The sequence below is a fragment of the Lupinus angustifolius genome, chromosome LG02 (assembly GCF_001865875.1).
Source record: "Lupinus angustifolius cultivar Tanjil chromosome LG02, LupAngTanjil_v1.0, whole genome shotgun sequence".
In the NCBI taxonomy this organism is placed as follows: domain Eukaryota; kingdom Viridiplantae; phylum Streptophyta; class Magnoliopsida; order Fabales; family Fabaceae; genus Lupinus; species Lupinus angustifolius.
In genome coordinates this window covers 21,526,098-21,547,031 of record NC_032010.1, presented here as the reverse complement: position 1 = coordinate 21,547,031, position 20,934 = coordinate 21,526,098, and the positions used below count along the sequence as shown (strand labels likewise).

The following is a 20,934-nucleotide window of genomic DNA, read 5'->3' as shown; positions in this document are numbered from 1 at the left end:
ACATCACATTCAGAGTGAGCTAATGACTCACTAGCTCTTAAAAACTCGTAAGATCTACTGATTCTACGAGTTAAATCGGGATCTTAACTATTATGATCTAGAGCTTGAGATAAAGGAATATTCTTATTATCAAATATGTATTTATTTCTGCAATCTCATGATATAAAGGATGTATCACAATGGCAGAGACTATGATCTCTCATTTTTAACATCAGGTTTAGTTGCCATTTCAACTTCCAATTTTTAACCAATAACATAATATAGTCTTCAAAAGCTTGTGATGACAATGGTGTGTTGCCACAAATCATGGTGACAATGGTGGAGTGATGGTAGTGACCATTTGGACGTGTGAGGGAAGTGAATGAGAAAAAGGATAAGTATAAATTAAACAAAAATATATTGTCTTACACGCTATCCCATACAAATGAAATAGATCTGTGTTAAGTGTAAATTGGGGTACAAAGTGTATATAGAATCCTCGGCCAGAATAAAACAGTGCAACTATGAGGAGCTTGGAATTGCCATTTTCAAACAATACTAAAGAAGGCAAAGTAGAAAGTAATAGTTAAGAATGAATGCTACTTACATAAATACATTATTAAATCAATTGTGGCACTTTGGTATTTTCAGGGCCAGGTAGCTATCAATAACCAAAACTTGTATCAATTGAGGAGACGAGTTAGTGGAGCATTTTGACCCATGTACCATAAATTTGGCTACGCTATTCCTTTTTATCCTTTTCCATTTGGGGCAGAATCCAAACCCTTTTAGAAAACAATTGTACACTGAAAAAGCAAAGGAAATTTTGGAGACAGTTTAAAGACTTATACTTGTTAAGTGTCCACTGTCCAAATAAGAATAAAACAGATGGTGCTGACAATGTGAAGAAACTTATCTATGAGCAACGGAGTACTATTTTCATCATAGAAAACAGCAACTGATTAAATCAACTGTCACAACTCCCAATATAATGGCTATCTGAGATATCAACGTCTAAAAATGCACTCATATCTATTACAAGAAACATATTCCTTTTTCTATTTCACCGTTAAACAAAATGGCAGATTAAAAATGGCTTATGGTGGGGGCTAATGGCCTCCCCAATAAGCCTAATGCCAAACATCTTAATGCAACACATTAAAATACAAACTCCTCTTCCTCTGCAGTATTATTAAGTAATCTATCACCCCTCTCCCGAAGAGCAGAAGCTGTAGAATCATTTATGCCCAACAGATACTGCAAACGAGACAATTTTTCCAGTGTTGGATCACTCTTCAAATATATAGTGTATAGATCAGCAAGCTCCTCTGACACTTCCCATGAAAGTTGTTGTGAGGGTACTGCTTTGTCACAAGCCAACAAATCATTGAGGGAGGAAACCTGTAAAAAATGTGAAAGCAATCACACACTGGCTATCCACAACAACCAAATCTAAAATCTATCAGAATAAGCAAGCATGAATGGTTATAAATTATTGCGGTTGTGGTGACCGTCATAAGTGTAATGTGGTTCTGAGTCATAATAATGCAGCCACATTGGACCGCACCAGAGCAACATTAGATTCAAAACCAAATATCCAATTACAAAATTTCACACTGCAACGACAACCATCTGTATCGCAATGACAGTAACGCCCACAATCGTGCGGCTGTAACTGCAATTGGCCAACTGTGACCACAACCATAATTTAAAGCCTTACGATAAAGCTTTAAGAAATTACTTACCACACCCTGATGATTTCTCACTCTTAATAGTGCCACTGCCTGAATGAGAGCATTAGATAGTTTACTTTTCGCAAGCTCACTGACAACACTTCTTGCTTTCTCTTTGTTAATGTTGAGATCTGCTGGGATTTTTTCATACACTTCTTCTTCATCAAACTCTCCAGTACCGGATGAAAATATATTATCAACTGTTTTTTTGAAGAGCATTTCTCTCAAGCTCCCAGATATTATACTGTCTAAATCTACATTGGATTCCTTAAGTTCCCTTATCTGCTTAATATTAAGCCTCCCTTGAGTTACAGCAGTTTCAATGGCAGCTGCCATTTTTGTAGTAGTTATACTCTTGATTATTTTCTGAGCATATTCTTGAGGTAAGCCTACTTGCTTCTGCAGATTATTAAGCTGCTCCACCCTGGCCTTTGTCAACTGTCCATCAGCTAAAATTACCTCAGCTTGTTGCCTAAAAGCTTGCTCAGCTAGACTCCTATGTACTTCCACTATTTCTTTACCACTCAATCCCAGGATCCCACCAAGCTGGTTTAGAAGAACATACTCCGAATCATCCTTCTTTGTAGTAATCTGAGCACCAAAAGGAACCCGTTTCACTTCACCAGTTAGACAGAAAAGCAAGTATGTCTTGTAAAGATCAGTTCTATCCCTTTCCGGAAGGTCATCTTTAAGATTAATTTCTGTCTGACCAGTCTTTCCCAGCTTTGCTACAAGTTCTTTGTCGGGTCTTATTTTTTTAAGTGTCTGAATTGAATCCCAATCTTCATCTGCAGTTTGTGCAAAGTCCTCCTCCTTCACAGGGTCTTCAGTTGAAACATCAGTTGACTCCCCTTTAATGTCCTCCACCAACTCAGTCACAACCAACGTGTTAAAAGCTATCATCTTCTTCAGTTCTTTTGCAGACTCTGTACGACTTCCAGCTGCTCGTGCACGTTTTATGTAATTAATATATATCTTCCTTACCTGTAATGCCATCAAAACAAGCATAGAAAAAGTTAGGCCTATTCAAATCCTCATATAAGAGCACCAAAATTCCTGACAAATGGATACTCACTGCCTTGCTGGCAATAGACATAGCAGTCTTCCGGGTAAGTCGCAAGCCATGTGCTGATTTTCTTACAGATTCCTTGATATCAGCATCGTATCCATCAACTCCCGATGCAATTGCTTCCCTGACAACCTATTAAAGAAGATGCACGAATTAGTAGTAACTCAATAAACTTTGTTATGTCTGACAGAGACTGAAACATACCTCATGACACGGCAAAATAAAAAAGAATGACTCCATCACTTAACATACCAACAATTCAATATCATCAACTAACTATAAATTAAGTGTTGGAGACTTTTTGTATATGGTTACATTTTCTGTACAAAAAGTCTTCAACACTTACTTTATAGTTAGTTGATGATATTGAACTATTGATAAATTAAGTGTTGAAGAGTTTTTGTACAGAAAATGTAACCATAAGATTTCCTCTTTGAATATGGTTACATTTTCTCTTAAACACATCCTCAAACAAGAAACGGGTGGCCAGAAACAAGTCAAACAACAAAACCCTGAAGAAGGCCTTTTATGCCTTCCACAAAAAACAAACAAATCTACTTGACATGTCAACAACCACTGTGGATCCATAAATGAGATGAAGACACTATCAGTTTGAGTTACAAACAAATTAGATAGGAAAAAAGTAACACTATTACCTTTTCAAACAAACTGCCACAGATGTCTGAGTGAACAGCTTCCACAGTCTGTTGAGGTATACATAACATTACACGCAGCCTCAACAAAGCAGCAACATCCTCCTCACTGAGTTCCCCGTCAGCTACACATTGCTGAAGCTTTTGCCGGTAAATTTCTTTAAAACAAACTAACGTTAGAGTGTGGTTTAAACTTTTAGTGAATTAAATACAATGTAAAGAAAGACAGCAGACACATAATACAAAAAGTTAACTATTAGAACAAATAAGAAACAGATCAATAACTGAATATTATTGTTTAGAATCACACAAATAAATGTTGAATAATCCAAGCTTTATATGGTAAAATTCCAACTAACTGTAAACATAACAAAAGATGTCGCATAACAAGGTTTACCTTCATGAAGTTCGCTGGCCTTTTGTGGATCGAAATGCAATTCATCACATAGATTTTGCAGGAATTTTGCTTTGCTATCTGCCAATTCTAACTCACCGCCAGAAACAGCCTGTCCAAGTCGTTTCCGATATATCTTGGATGTAACATCCAGTGAAACGACTTCAGCTTCACGTTTACCCAGCCCAAATATATTTCTTAACTGATTTAGTGCAGCAAGCTGAAATGAAATATAAATAGATTTTTCAAAATAAATTTATATTAGAAAATGTGTTTATAGAGGTCAAGTTTCATAACTTATATCAGTAACAAGTTTTACTTTTTATACTGGTGGAATCATGGTTTTCAGAATGTAGTTGGGTCTTTGTTTACCTGACTGCTGATTCATGAAAGCTTAAGAGAATATGTAACCATGTTCAAAGAGGAAATCTTATGTCCGTACATCTTAATAGTCAAGAGAGTACCAGACCCAAAAGCTTCAGTTAATGTGTTCAGCAATTGGCCAACAATTCTTCTATAACACTAAAATGCTGCCTAAGTGAAAATAAATAAATACTCAAAATAACTACCATGTACTCAGTAAATACAGCCTTAAATTGAAATTATTATGAGATAAAGACAAACAACAATTTGGCAGCATGTACTAAACAACGACTAACATCAGGCTTTGGTACTAAGTTAAACGGAAAGATAGCATTATAGACCAGGAAGAATGAGTAGGAAGGTTAAACAGGATGACTTCAGACTATATTAATACTTGAACCCACAGTTGCACATAAGGAAAGTGTTGGAAACTGAAAGGTTCTGGTATTGATAAGGGATCAAGGGAAAGTAGCAGAATTGATAGGCCTTCAACCTGTGTTAATAACATCAAGAGGCTCACCGGGATCAAGAACTCAGATAGTCTGATACCAAACTGATAAGTTCTGGTATTAACAAGAGAAAATAGTGGAAAATGACAAGGAGCAAGCTCTGGTTACAGAAAATAGAAACTAAAAATGCAGAAAACGGTATGGGTAAAAAGACATAAAAGTCAAAGAAGCATGGAACTATCTCTGCTAGAAATCGCCTCAGCCAACCCCACATTAAACAGATGATTCCCTTCACACCCCTCTCTATCCGTCATGACACTTCCTTGCATGACTCCAGCATATTCATTAACAATCCCCACGTGCCATGGGTCCAGTAAGTTAGATCTCTTTCCCTCCTCACAGAATCCTCATATCCCTCTGCCCCCTACCTAACCCTCCTTTCCTTCCTTCTACAGCAAACACGGATTGGCAGCCTATCATAAGCCATGTTGGAAGATATCATTATAAGAAAGCATAAAGAGTGATATAGCAAAAGATAAATTCCATTCATCTTGTCCAAATGTAAATAGTCCGTGCATACTCCCATACATTTTTTGCAGAAAATAAGTATTCAATCAAATCATACCTCAGAAAAACACTAACCCAAACTCAACTTCAAAATTTCTTAGTTTCTAGAGAAACATATGAAGGAGTCTGTAGTTTATATTGACTGTTATGGCCATTTACCTTATGGTCTTCCATGCGACCACCAGACAAACTATCTGAAACATATGCCCTGTAAAGGAGTTTCAAGTCCTCTATCTTTCTGTCGCCATCATACTCGCCACCTATGCCAGAGATGAATTAAAATCAACTTCCAGAATTTAGATTCAAAACTATAGCAGAATAAAAATAAATATAGAAACAGATTCTCTGTCAGGAAGCTTACCCCCTAAAGAAATTGGACCAATACCATGGGCAAACCGATCCACATCTGGGTGGTTCTTAAATGAGATGAGTGAATTATTGAATGCCAATAAGCTATCCAGCTCTTCAACTGCTTGGTTAACTCCAGGACTGAAAACTTAAGTTGGTTAGAAGGCACCAAATCTGAAGAAATTTCTATGGTACCCAAGGTTAGTTGTCAAGCATTCACTAAATGCTGATTTCATAATAAATGTTTAACAATATAGCCAATGAAATGCTTGACAACTCATTGGTATCTAGCATAGGAAGAAAAAAAGGTCATTCCCCCAAATGTAAAATTCCAAATTGCTTTCATTCACAAAATTTAAGAAATAAACAGTAACACTAAGTTAACAAGCGCCAAGAAAAATCATGTCCACAATTCAAAAAAACTAACAGTAGTGTTTTTTGGGACATTAAAATGCTACGCAGCCTCAATCATTGATGAAAACCCCCTATGACCAAATCCATCAAATAATAAAATATTTGAAGTCAGGAAAACCATAAATATGATTAAATTGGGCACTCAAGAACATGGGTACAATACTTTTTTGAGGACAAGGAAACTTACACAGCTCTTGTGCGAGATTTAAGCATAACAAGCGCCGCTGAAATATTTTGCTCGGCCAGTTTCCTTGCATGCTCTTTAAACAAGTTCTCAGCAAGCTTCAAAGGAAAATTTCCTTTTAATTAATGAATAAATTAAAATACCCTGATCAACTCTTTCATGGAAAGAGAAAGGGGTTTACCCCCATAGAAATTATGAAAGAAATCAAGAAAATCAACCTCATCAGAAAGGCGACAGAAGTGTTGTGCTTCTCTAAGTCTAACAAGTTGTCCCTCATCAATATCTGCCAATAAATTATTGGTTAGCACTTTAGCAAACCCAGTTCACAGTTTCTAAAATTTGCTATATGATGAATTTATTTGCTTGGATGACAGGAATTTTAGAGAATTGTATAATAAAGACTAGCAAGTCAGATGAATACAACCAGAACTTGTAAGGCTTTATTTTTAAAAGTGCATGACAATTAACAAAAGAAGAGTATCATCTACAATCAATTCTTGTCACTATTATACATAGGGTTGATGCCAATTAAACATGTGCCAAACTATCTTCTTACTAACAAATGAAACCTAAATAAGGACCTAGGGCTCTAGGTGCATTACATAATTACCTCTGCCAACTGATTTCAGCTTGGAAGCATACAACCGTTGGGCATTGTCACGTATAGCTACTTCAACCTGGTAAATAGATTATTTCCAAATAGTCAAAGCAAAAATACTAAGACAACTAAATAAAATAACAATGATGAAAAATATAAGAAATTAGACCATATCCGCTCAGTATGTTACTAATGACAAACATGGCAAAGTGCAACTGATGCAGCAATGTCTTACTTCCTTTCAGGCAAATACCTATACATGGTCATATAACTATGCTCCCAGAGTCCTAGCCTAATTGCTTATTACAAATACAACTCACATTACACAGAGATAGACCAGGCATACCAATTGAAAAAAATGAAACCTAAATAAATACCTGGGAATCAGTAACCTTGAAAACACGCTTCCAGGGAAGAAGAAAAGATGATGCTTCTCCAAATACAAGATTTGACACATATATCAACTTTTGAAATGCCTGCACTGGAGACTCACTAACAATGGTCAAGCTCCAAGTATTCATTTAGAGGCCCAAAGGTATTACCTTACCATACATCAATTAAGGCAATAGTACACTGACTTACCCGGCGTTGCTCAATATCGGCCTCACGATCCCCAACTTCCAGCCTTTGCCTAAAAAATCTCCTACCAATCTGAGGATCAACAAGCACCAAACCAGTATGATACATAACTTCTTTCAATCTTACAGTATTGACAATAATTTCATTCAAATTCTATATGAATCTGCACAATTAACACAAGAATACCTCCATATGCATAGCAGCTGCATCAGGGTCATCAATTCCTAAAGAATTTTTGAAATTGGTGATCTTATCAACCTCGTCCCCTCTAAGTTCCTCCCCACCAGGAGGAAGCACAGAAGACACAAACCTGAACAACTCAATACAAAATAACCAAATCATCATTCAATTTCAACGCAGAAGCTAAATAGCCAAATCATAACACATTATCACACATGCTAACAACTCAATACAAAAAATAATTGGTCAATTGTCACTCACTCAGCATATATATCAGAAATCTCAGCTTTAAATGCATCGTCTTGCTTGTTCACACCATACCTGAAAAATCAAACAAATTCAAAATCAATCATTTGGAGCATATAAAAGCCCTACAAAAACAAGTTATAATGACAATTGAGACTAACTTGTTGGCAATGGATTCAATATCTTCCTTCTTTAACTTAGCCGGGTCATCGAACCCGGCAACATAGTTGTGCAAATTCACAGCTGCCACTTGCGGAGCAGCCGCATTTAAAGCATAAGCCGCTGCGCCGCTGGCCACGCCAAGAGCTACAGCACCTCCAATTGCTGCGTTACGGCTACCGCCAAACCGTGATCCAAGGCCATAGCCAGCAGCCACGGCGCCAGCAAGGACGACGGCAGAGGTAGCTAGCCTCGCCGGTGGCGAAAGCTTATCGACTAGAATTTCAATTCCCTTGAGCTCCTTCGGAGCTCGCGGTGGCGGCAAAGAGACAGCGCGGTCTTCATCGGAGGAAGAGGAACAACGAGGGTAAGGGACCCTAAAACGACGTCGCTGAGTGAGGGTAGGGTTGAGTAAGGGAGAGGGAAGAAGAAAGGGACGGTGGGTGTGGGAAGAAGAAGAAGGAGGGGTGAGGGTGAAAGTGTTCATTGTTCGCTCCAAAACGACGTCGTCGGAGAGATTTGGTTTTATAGGGTTTAACGAAATGAATGGGGAAAGGAGATGAATGGGAATGATGATAAAGTAGTAGGCTTGGGGTTATTAACTTATTATGATGGCTTGACTGGGTGCTAATTGAATATTGAAAAATTTGTTGCCATTTTCATCATAATAAATTACACTCCTATAAGTAAAATTATATCAATTCTCCTTTTCAACACCTACCTAAATCACTCCCAATACCAACAAGCTAACAAGTTGTTAGTCTAATACCAACAAGCTAATAAGTTGTTAGTTTAGTGTTTAGTAGTGTAAGCTTCGTTAGATCTCTAAGATCAAAATGTTAATGGCTCAATTCCTAAAAATGATACTTATTGGGAGGTATAGTCATGAACCTAAAAGGATTAGTTCTTTATCCAAAAGAATAATAAATACTCTCAGTAATACAAAAAATTTAATTCCAATAATTCATAAACACACATTACCTTAGCTATTCTGTCATTAGTGGACGGTTATGCATATCCCATATCATTTAATAAAATATTATGATAAAAGTATCATTTCACTCACTATTTCTTGATTGAATTAAGAGAATGGAGTATCTTCTGGTATAAGGAGATAAGTTATCTCCTCCTGCCAGTGAAATCATGACATGTGTCATGTTTCATCATTTTCTATAAAAATATTTTTAAAAATAAACAAAATAGCACACATGTCACATTTTTACTGGCTAGATGAGATAAGTTATCTCCTGATATGAGGAGATACATTATTCTCTTTTTAAGATTTAGTGACTTTTTGTCTTTCTCTTCTTCTTAGCAATTGTAGCCTTTACATTTTTGGTTCATTAATTCTTGACTAAATTGAGGTCAGTTTTGAGTCTGGATAGAATTGCATTTCTAATCTACTTACTTCATACCTGGAACGTTGCCTCGGCAGAATTTTTATTTGCAATTTCAGAATTTTGTTCTTCTGGTCACGTTAAAGAGAAAAAAGAAAACAAAAAAAGTAGGAATAACTTTTTGGGGTATACTTCATCCATAATAGATCATGTCTGGTTCGATTAGTATTCATTATAGCTTGATTGAGGCCTTGGAGATGTTTATACATCTTAAATCATTGGAAAAGTATGGTCAAGGGGTTAAAGTATCTATACCAAAATGTTCTAATTAAATTTCACTCAAAGATCTTTTCAAATTAGGATAATATTAGTGTAAATATTTATATTTAGTAAGTATCGTTTATTAATCATTTGTATTATTTTTTTGAAGGGTCAATAATAATTAAATATGAATGATGAGTTATACAATGATAATATATAAAATTCTTACACCGTTAATAAGTATATTCTTTTTGTCTTTTGAAATTTGGTGACACTATCAAAATGAGACATGTGTCAAGAGGTGTAAGTATAAAAAAGAAAGAGATAATATATATAATTTCATTAAAACTCATCGGGCATGTGTAATTTACTCATTTTATTATTATAATTGAATGTGTTAGAGGAACATAAACAATTTGTATGTTCTCTTCTCATAGGGAGATGTGTAAATAGTTTCAGTTTAAATTGTGAAAATGAGGAACCGACTGAATAAAGTATTCAATTTTTCTTTTTTGAAGGAACCGGTTAAGACTGGTTTGGTTCACTATTTTAGAGATTCAAAAACCATTCAAGTGAACCATATATTCAAAAAGATTAGATCATATAAGGTAAATGAGTAAATAAAATGTCATATTACATAAAGCATATTTCAAAATTGAAACTTAATTGTTTTAATGCTCCATTTGGTTGAGAGAAGAAAATAAGAAGAGAGAAATATGTGAGAAAAAGAGTGAAAAGAAAGAAATAGGGGAGAAAGATGTGAGAAATAGAATAGAATTTTATGTTGTTTGGTTATATATAAAAATAAGATAAATGAGTGATTAAACTTCGAGAATGGAGATCATATGTCACATTTTTGGTATCATATTTGTGTATCAATCGAATAAAAAAGTGACACCTAAGTAAAAAGAAAAATCATAAAGCAGAAAATATTTTTTTTATACTATTTGGTGGAATGTGATTAGCTTAGAACATAAAGACAATAATATTTTGGAACAAGTGATCCTTGTCTAAACTCCTCCACTCTTCTTCCCTCACTTTCTCTTCACATGTGAGAAAAAGAAAATTTGGTGAGTCCGCTTAATTTTTATTCTCTCTTCTCAAACTCTCTCATCAACCAAAGGAGAGAAAAATAACACTTCTCTTCAATTTATCTTCTCTCATTCTCTTTTTCCTTCATTTCCTCTATACAAAAGGAAGGCTAAATGTATTGATCTTATTATTGACTAGTGTATTGATAGGATCTACCTTCTTATTTTATATTATTGAATATTTAATTTTTATATATTTCATTTTAGAGAATTATATCATTTTTTTTTCTTCTATTTGAGTATACATGACATTATAAGTTTGTTTGAATATTTAATTATACATTATATTATAATTTTGGCTATAGTTTGGGAGTGGGTGTAGAGTCTTTATATATTATAAGTTATTACAAAAGAAATATCTTCTAAGAAATAATAATTCTTTAATATTTGATTTGATTGTACTTTGATACTTATTCAAATTGTGATCTTCCTTATATGAAAAAGTTTAATCAAAGATGAATATGAGATAATATTCGAATATGGAAAATAGGGCATAAAGAGGTTAACTTGTTTAGTTTTTGAAGGTTTCAAAAAACATAATATGTTTTTCGTTTAAAAAGTAACATAAAGTAATCATATACAATCTCTTGAGCCATTTTGTATCCAATTATTGCAAAATTATTTGTATTCTGTATATTACAAAATTGAATATATCATCAACCAATGAAATTGTTCCAATTTATAGCATGAAATGTTGACGATTTTGCTTAAATACGGTTTCAACTATGCATACTTGTAAATTTGTACTAATTTTTTAATATTTGCTAGTTTCATCCGAAAATAGATATTTATCTTCAAAAAAGGTTTCCTCAAATATAAGTATTCAGTCATTTTTTAGACAATTTAAGGAGTAAGAATATATTACTAATCAAATGGTATTATTATGATAATCAATAATATAAGAATATCATGTTGTGATTTTAACACTATTTCATCATTTTAAGTGTACTGGTCTTTTACCAAATTTTCTAGACATGTCTTGTTTTAATTTGTACTATGCAATTATACATATGAACTGTGTTTTAAATTTTGGAGTATATTTATGAGTTTGTTAGCTAAGATGGTAATTGAAATGGACAAATGGTGGTATGCTACCTTATGGAATATAATTTGACGTATTGCAATTTTTTTAATAAAATGCAACAAATCATGGAACCGAATTAATTCATTTATGGTTGATTTGGTTCTGTTTCTACACAGAATTTCAACATTAGCTAGACCAAACCAAACCCTATCATTCTATTTGGTTCGATTCATAAATTGCACAAAAAAGAACCACACCAAAGTGTTACACCCCTACCTATAAAGTACTTTTACCTTCTAACTAAAATCCAATTTGACAACTAGTTACACAAACTATTAACTTGCATACATAAATGGAGTACCAATAGAATATTAATCTAGTGGTATAAGGCTTTATTAAATTCATAGGAATGATATCATTAAAGATCAAATGTTTGATTCTCAAATGATACTTATTAGGAGAGGACGATCACAAACCTCGGAAAGAGATTAAGTCTTATGAGTAAAGAGTTATACCTAAAATAACTAATTAAGTAACATCAAGTTCTTTTGGATTTTTTTTAGAAAAGATAATTGAAAATTAAACTCTAACTCAATTTTGGTTTATTAAATTACTCTAGTAACTTATTAATATAATTGTGTCAATAAATTAAAAGTTAGTGTTGGTGAAAAGTGTCATTGGGATACAATAATAGTATCATAAAGGTTTTTTATATGATTTACATGGGTAATTAAAGATTGAACATCTCATGCACTCATATCTATTATATATTTTTAATGATATAGAACATATGAATCATGATCATCACCATTAAGGGAGAGACAAATACTTATTTCTTTCTTTGTTTTAATAATAAAAATGTAATTTCATTTTAATTAAAATGATAAATATATTATTAACAACTTCCTTTTATTTTTTTAAAGTATTTGTCTATCCATATCTTAACTCACAACATGTTTGTGCCCCGCAACAAAGTGATGGATATGAAATTATATGAAAAGTGTATCTCTATTTATGGCATTAACATGTAGTGTTTGAAGTAGAAAATAGTGATAACAAACATAGTTAGATGACTACACATTTAATGTTACACAACCATTAAATCCTTTCTATTATAATGTTAGTACACAATAGTAAAGAGCTTGAGTCTCTTTCTTGCAGCACGAGGACGTACAACTACAAATCTGATTAGGCTGATTAAAAATGTCACCATAAGAAGATGAAGACGATGAGAAACTTTTATTTTAAACAGCAAAAGAAAAATATTATATTAAGACAGCACAATAAGTACTAACCCAATATAACTAAAGGAAAAGTTAAAAAGAAGATAAAATACAAAAGCCAGGATTTAAACACCAATTTGCAAACACAAAATTAGTACTACCAATAGTAAAACAAAACCAACTCCAAGATCTTACCTGCATGAGATCTATGATACCAATAAAACTACATTCCTTATCCTTAAAAGCTGCATCATTTCTCATCAACCATAAAGACCAATCGGTAGCTAACCATAAGATGCACCACAATTGCATACCTTTCTTGTTACTGCATAGCTGAATGTCAAGATTAAAATACTCACAACAATTATTTGGCAACACCACATCCAAACCAAATGCACTTATAAACACCTTCCCACACACTCATTGAAAACGTACACATAATAAACAGATGGTTAATTGATTAGGCTGGGAGCAATCCTAGTACGATTTTGCAATGGAGGTTGCACATTGAATCATCTCCAATACACAACTTATTGCTTTTGTTTTTGCATTTTAAGATAAAAGTATCATTATATTACATGTAAATTGTAAAAATATTATATCATGCTACTTTTTCCTTCTTTTTTTTTGATGTACTTCCTTATAGAGTATTTGAAAGGATCATAACTCATGGTTTATTAGTTATTATTCGTCTTATTAATCTGTGTTATCAACAAATTGGCAGGATAGTAGGTTAAAAGGTTACTCATGGAATTGGTAGTCATTTGGATAGAATTTATATTAAAAATCATATTGAATAACATTATTTAATATTTTTATATTTCAAATCATACATCTAGTTAAATAACTAAGAATGAAGCTTTTACTATAATAGAAAGCCATAAAGAATTTAAAAAAATTTATTTAACAAGTTTTATGTTTTAATGACAACAAAATGCAGAAATATATTTAAAATCTAATTAAATAACTAAGATTTTGTTAAAACATAACTATAAAAAAATTGATTAGTTCGGTGGGTAAGATTGATATTGAGTTAACAATTTTAGGCTTAAACTCAACGAATCGAATTGGATCATCCAGGTATTGACGAAAGCCAACCGAATGAGCGGATCTAATAATTCCTAGTGGGGTTTTTATAGCACTTTTTGGAATTGGTTAACAAAGTTAACCTGGAGAATAAGGTAATAGGTGTTCATTTGAGCACGCATGGCAAGTAATCAAGAGAAATGGACTTGTCGACTAATTCTATCTAAAAGGTATTCACTAACGTGCTTTGATATTGTAAAATTAGTAAAATAAAATGTGTATCCTATAGTTTTAAGGAGTGAACCTTGCGAGTCTTAGCATGTAGAGTCAAAGCCAAGAAAATGCCAAAGTTTTTCTGTAGCAATCCATGCCCATGCATTTACCATGTCCAAGCCCTTCCTTATGGTAAACAAGGGCAGCCAAGTAGCCTAAAAGAAAGGAACCTATTGGAATATTTGCCACCACTACATTATGGTTCACTGCGAAATTCTTTGATCCAAATAGCTCGGTGGTGGTGGAAACAGAAATGGATGTGATTGCTCCAGTACACACTCCAATTATGGTAGTGCTGGTATAGAGGGCAGTGTGAGTTTTATTCAGAAGTAAGAAGAATGCACCTGCTGTTGGAGCCATCAATGCCGCCCTAGAAGCTGGTTTTGATATTGCATACTTGCTCTTGCTCCTGCTGCTGGAAATATAGAAAAACTTTAAGTATAAATGAATGAGGATTTGAAAGAAAGTTAAAGTCAAATATATTATCATTTGCATGTTATTATCATTAGGAATTGACAATAATATTTACACATGGGTACCCAATATTATTTATAGATTTAGTTTAAAGTATATTATATATATATATATATATATCAATTTGTGATTATATATAATTAATTTTATTATTATTTCATAATAAATTTTAGTTATTATACTATAATGACAAAATAATCATTATATTATTATTTATGTAATAATTATATATTTTGATTATTATAAATACATAATTAAATTTGAAAATTCGAGTATCTATAAATAAATATGAGTGCACTACAACCTCTTTATCATCCTTAAGTGTGATATAAGATGGTTCTTAATGTTAGAGAACAATTAAGGAATAAAGTAATAATTAGTCTATTTAAATCATTACTACTCAATGGGCATGAACTTTTGCATTTATGGGTAAAAGTGTAATCACTTTGCATCTGAGAAATAAAATTATAATAAAATACAATCAAACTATAATAAACTTAAATTAAGTAAGGTATTCATCATAATTCTACCACAGATTCGAAGTAGTTGGAACCATGTCAAAGTAAAAACAAAAACTAATTACATATCGTTAGCATCATGCAACATATATGATGTGAATAAGAGAGCAGAGACGTGATTTGACAATTTGATTGTCATCATTAATGTAGATCAACTAACACATTCATATTAACTATTTGAATTACGTAACAACGTAAATGCACTTGGTAGAGGTTGGTGTTAGATATGAAGAAGAAGTTAGAGAGTGTGCAAGTTTACCTTGAAAAGTAGTCCATAATATATATAGCTGGTATGAGACGGCCAAAGAATCCAAAAGAGGAAAACAAAGACACCAATGATGAAGTAGTAGAACAACCCCGGGATTCAGCAATTTGTCCTAAATTATTAAGAAATACTAATCCAAGTGTTGCACCAAAAAGATAGACAAAGAAATATAACCAGAAATCTATTCTTCTTACCATCAACTTTACTCCAATATCTTCTTTGATACCCAACTCTTAATTTCTATGTTATCTTCACCCTCTTTCAACTCATTATCAGTTCTCTTTTCTCTAGTACTCTCTTCTGCAGTAGAATGATACACCCTTATTCTTTCTATTTGGGTTTGCCAATACTCCACTAGTCCCTTGATCTTCAATGTCATTGAAAATAATAGAGTTAAGAAAAGGGTTACTAGAATAGCAATCAGGTTATTCAATGGAGATATATTACTTGTCATAATTTGCAAGCTACTAATCACAGCATATATTCCAGTAGCAATTGTAATAACAAACATAACAACAAACCCAACGTCTATATATTTTGGCCTCGTGACTCCTATATCTCTGACTAGAAAAGATGTTATTAGGCAAACTATAACAGGTAAGATAGAGTTTAGAAAGAGAAAAGTTCTAGCTTGGTTGTGTCTAGTAATAACATCAACAATGTTGATATAAATCTTGGCACTTAGTCCTTGGTAACTTGTAGTTAATCCTATAGCAACTTGGGGATCAGATGAGAAGTTAATTGTGCCTACCCTATTTTTGGTTTATCAAAGAAAAGATGAATGAAGGAATGAAAATCAGAACTTCTTGATTTAGAAGTTCTTGAGAACAAAAGAAATGAAGAATAAATGGAATGCTTTTACTTTTATTAGAATTAAACTTAATGAGAATACAAAAATGAAATGCTAAACTTATAGGCAAGAGAACTCATGACAACTTGTTAACAAACTTGCCTAACTCATCAACTAACTAATTAGCACATGTTACATATGTTAAATATGATGAAATACACTAAAACAATGATAGCTTGGGCTCAAGTAATGAAAAGCCCATTAATCCTAAGCCCTTAATTATGTCTGGGATGTCATGCCTAGCCTGAACTTTGGTTTGACGAGTGCCTTGAGTGACCTTGCCTTTATGGGAGGCTTGAGTGGCCTGATGTGTGCCTGAGGCAGATCTGACCTGGTGCTGATGTGCCTTAGTCTGGTGTTGGTGCACCTGATGCGCCCTGGCCTGGTGCTGGTGCACCTGATGCGCTCTGGCCTGGTGCTGGTGCACTTAATGCGTCTTGGCCTCGGGTTGGGGCGCCTAATGCGCCATGGCCTGGTGTTGATGCATTTGATCTGGCTCGGTCAGGATCAAGGTGGAGGCCAAGAATGGTGTATCAACTTTCTTGGCAGTGTGGTTATTGTCCCTGATTATGGACAATCCCTGCTTAGGCATGGCTGCAACATCATAGTTGAGGCTGAGCACATAATCTTTCTTGGCTAGCAATGCATCATTGCTTTTAGTTATGCTCTGTTTGGTCATGTTATGTTTAGGCAAATTGCATACAATATTGTTAATGGTATGATCAAGAGAAGAATTTGGATTGTGATCATTATTTAATTTTGATACCCCCCCCCACCCCCACAAGTTGGGACACATATGCTTAGGAGACCCAACTTGGTGTGTATATTTTTATATATTGTTGGTCCCAAAGCTTTTGTTAAAGCATCAGAAAATTGTAAATGAGTAGGAACAAGGAGAAGTTTAATCAAACCTTGGCTGCATTTTTCTCTAATTGTATGACAATCTATCTCAATATGTTTAGTCCTTTCATAAAAAACGGGATTAGAAGCAAGATAAATGGCAGGTTGATTGTCACAATAAAGTAAAGTAGGCATAGAGTAATTGTATTGTAAATCTTCAAGGATACAATTGAGCCAAGTAATCTCACAAGTGGTTAAGGCTAAAGCCCTGTACTCAGCTTCAGAAGAACTTCTAGAAATTGTCCTTTGTTTCTTTGATTTCCAAGAAACCAGGGAGTCACCTAGGTATATGCAGTATCCACTAACTGATCTCCTAGTGTCTGGGCAGGAGGCTTAGTCACTATCACTGTATGCCTTTAGCTGCACAATAGAGTTAGTAGGAAAGAATAACCCAAAGGCAGGAGTTCCTTTCAGATATCTAAGAATTTTCATGGCAGCAATGTGATGTAAAGTTGTACGACAAGCCATAAACTGAGCTAATTGATTGACACAAAAGGCTATATCAGGTATAATGTTGGTTAAGTATATTAACCTTCCAATTAATCTCCTGTAAGCAGGAGGATCATCAAAGGGGTTATTGTTATCTTGATGAATGTGGGCTCTAGGAATCATAGGGGTAGTTGATGGCTTGCATCCAATCATTCCTGCACCAGAGATTATTTCTAAGGCATACCTTCTTTGGTTCATAGAAATGCCAGCCTTACTCTTAGCAATCTCAAAGCCTAGTGTGAACACCCAAATTTGTCCTACATTTACTTTTTATTTTTAGCATAAAAAATATAACACCATTTCTATACCCACCAGAGCATTGGGATAATCAAGTTGCAGATTAATATTATTGATATATGAGTCATAGGCGGGTAATGCTAAAAAAAATCAATTATGTCTTCTAAAGTAATTTACATACAACCAGTACCCTCACAGTGGTTATCCACTCTAGGATGATTAGTACATTCATAAGTCTAACAACACAAGGAACCTAAGCCACTTCGATATAGAGCATTGACGCTATTGCTATGGCTATTAAACAATTCCAGCACCTGATTCTCGCAGCTAAAAAAGAGGATGGAAATAATATTGTTTATATCAAAAGAGGATGCCACATTAAAATGCTAAAACATGGACAAGAGTTCCCATCACATACTGGGTTACATTTTCTAAATATTTCTCTATGAGCAAGAATAAATAATACTAAGAAACTTCAAAAGGTTCAACGCATGAATATTACATCATTTTGTTCTTTTCCTACCATAAGGCTACAAATGCAAACTTAAGGTTGAAGGAAACCGCATCCAGATTCTAATGAAGGGGAGTCACTTCAGCCACGCAACCATAAGCGAATCACGAACAATTGATCAATACTGGACGTACAAGTTATCTTCTATGGCCAACTTCCAACTGCAAAAAAAAAGGGGGAAAAAGAAAAGCATATGCACAAAACAATAGAACAACACTAACATGCTCAAAGCAATTAAATTATGTTGAGGATGAAACAAATACACAATCTGATCCAGCTATCCAATAATTCCAAATACGGTTAAGGGTCGTAAGTGCATACCTACAGCAAGCACTTATAACTTTGTCATCTTTATGCTGATACAGGAATGATGAGGATCACCTGAATAACTGAATAAACTCACTGCTCCAGAATCTGCACACGTTATGGGACCTTATTCATCAATAAAATGACTAGTAAAACGTACAAAGAATAAGAAATGCTAAATCAATGAATGAAGAGAACAATCAGGAAGAAATTCAAAGAGGCACAATTAAAGTGTCATTGGCAGCAAAAACACATGGTAAATAGCAGAGACATCAAAGAATGGAATATTCAGTTACAAACAGCCATAAATAAGGCAATTATTGAGCAATTGAAACAGTGGTAAGCTGCCTGAGACCAACTCAGCAGACCCAGGAATATGTCATCAGTTACGTGTGCATTTAATCCGCATGAATGAGTCAGTTTCTAAACACAAAAGTCAGTATTAGTCCTGACTCTCAATAGGCAACCCAGGAGACCCAGAAGGTTGGCTATAAAAGGCATACTATGTCATAAGCAGAACACACAGAGGTCCTACCAAAAATATTCATAAGCTATCTACCATAAACACACATAAGAAGAAAAATAAAGAACGGAGAAAATACTTGAGTATTCATATTAACATACCACACACCACAACACAGAAGTAATCAGAGGTAACAACACAGCCATAAGAAAATCAGAGAGAAGACAAGAGAACCAGAAAAACATACATTGCAACGGGGGCCAAAAAAAAGAGGAACAATCAACGAGAACAAGCTATCATACACAGTCAGAGAGGAGAACACATACATATCACACATATATTGTGAAATCAGCATACCACAACCATACACACCATATAACAACTAGAGAGCAATCCCTGCATATACACATAACAACTCAGAGAATACGTAATATGCTGAAGTAGGCAGAAATCATATAACACATGCATCACACAAATTCAGGAATAGATACACACGGAGACGTTGCTCAGCAGAATCAGAGGGATAGTTCAGAGATAATACGGTAAAACGATTCAGCCAAATCGAATTGCTACCTAAGGTTAGTATTAAAATCCATATTCGGACTTCATAATTTTCATGGATTGGTGTGTTAATGTCATTATTTTTTACTGTTCCTGCACTTAAAAAATCAGCATACAACATATATTTTATGGTATAATGTCTCCTCTTGGTTGTAATAGCCTTATGCGACACTATTGGCACACCCAAATATTAAAGTGACCTGCCCATGTGTCCTTACGGAACCTCTTGTCTAACCATTTGTCCCTGCCTCCTGGGTTACGTTTGTCTGACATGTTACAGCTAATTATCAATAGTTCGAAACTAAAATAGTAATCAAACAAGACTGTACATCATCATTTTAATAATGCACATAGGTTTGTGTAATTAAATCAGAATGCGATTAAACAAAAAATGAGGTAGATCGTTAAAGCGATAATAATGGAAGCAATGCATCGCAGTGACCTTAAACCAAAATAATACAATTCATTTCCAGATTAACATCAACCCGCATACGTTTTTTATATGCATCTCATCAATCAAGAATAACATGCTATAAAAGAAACGTAAATATCAATATGAGGGATTTGGTCCCTTACCGATTTCCCGCGGATCTGTGATTCCATGATTGAGGGATAGGTCCCAAAACCTAATCAAGCATGTGAAGTGATGTAATGGGTCTCAGGGGCATCGTGTGCCCTCTTGGACAGAGACTCATCTTGTTGCATCGTGAGAAGGGAAGCCTCGAATCAGAAAGCCATCGCAAACCACCACCGCTATTGGACCACCGTGAACCACCATAAACCGCCACCATCAGAACCTTCGGCTATCACCGTGGCTCCCTCCATTCCCGCGTCTGGACCGTCGGCACCGAGGAAGAAGACGGATTCCACCTCTTGGGCCACCGCGTGAGAGAAGATGAAGATGAGGGTTTTTCACCTCCTGGGATTAATCCCCTTTTCTCTTCCTTGTTTTTTTATTAAATGGAGGGGGTGCCGTGAAACCCCTCCAAATTAACCTCTTTCATTTCTTTTTTTTTATTTTTGTTTTATTTACTCAAGTAAATTTATTTATTTATTCTATTACATTAATTAATTATTTATCTTGGCAAGTTGAATTGAAATGAACGTTAATCAAGTAGGTTGTATTGTTTTATTTACTCAAGTAAAGTTATTTATTTATTCTATTATATCAATTAATTATTTATCTTGGCAAGTTGAATTGAAATGAACG

General features: G+C 34.3%; 1 protein-coding gene and 1 long non-coding RNA gene across 2 annotated transcripts; both read right to left on the bottom strand.

The window, feature by feature from the left end:
* Window positions 794–19,271, bottom strand: LOC109339297. The gene is made up of 3 exons (XR_002106648.1): window positions 19,260–19,271; window positions 15,934–15,935; window positions 794–1,088 (listed from the first exon to the last, which is right to left on the bottom strand). It is a non-coding gene; the product is annotated as an uncharacterized LOC109339297 (long non-coding RNA).
* On the bottom strand, window positions 1,029–8,454 carry LOC109339260 (protein TIC110, chloroplastic-like). Its single transcript, XM_019576676.1, has 15 exons — window positions 7,918–8,454; window positions 7,772–7,831; window positions 7,517–7,640; window positions 7,334–7,402; window positions 7,129–7,227; window positions 6,764–6,830; window positions 6,372–6,436; window positions 6,157–6,251; window positions 5,569–5,696; window positions 5,367–5,467; window positions 3,832–4,048; window positions 3,438–3,592; window positions 2,788–2,913; window positions 1,725–2,696; window positions 1,029–1,380 (listed from the first exon to the last, which is right to left on the bottom strand). Exons 1-15 carry the CDS (start codon window positions 8,400–8,402, stop codon window positions 1,138–1,140), a joined length of 3,006 nt encoding a protein of 1,001 aa, XP_019432221.1. The 5' UTR covers window positions 8,403–8,454; the 3' UTR covers window positions 1,029–1,137.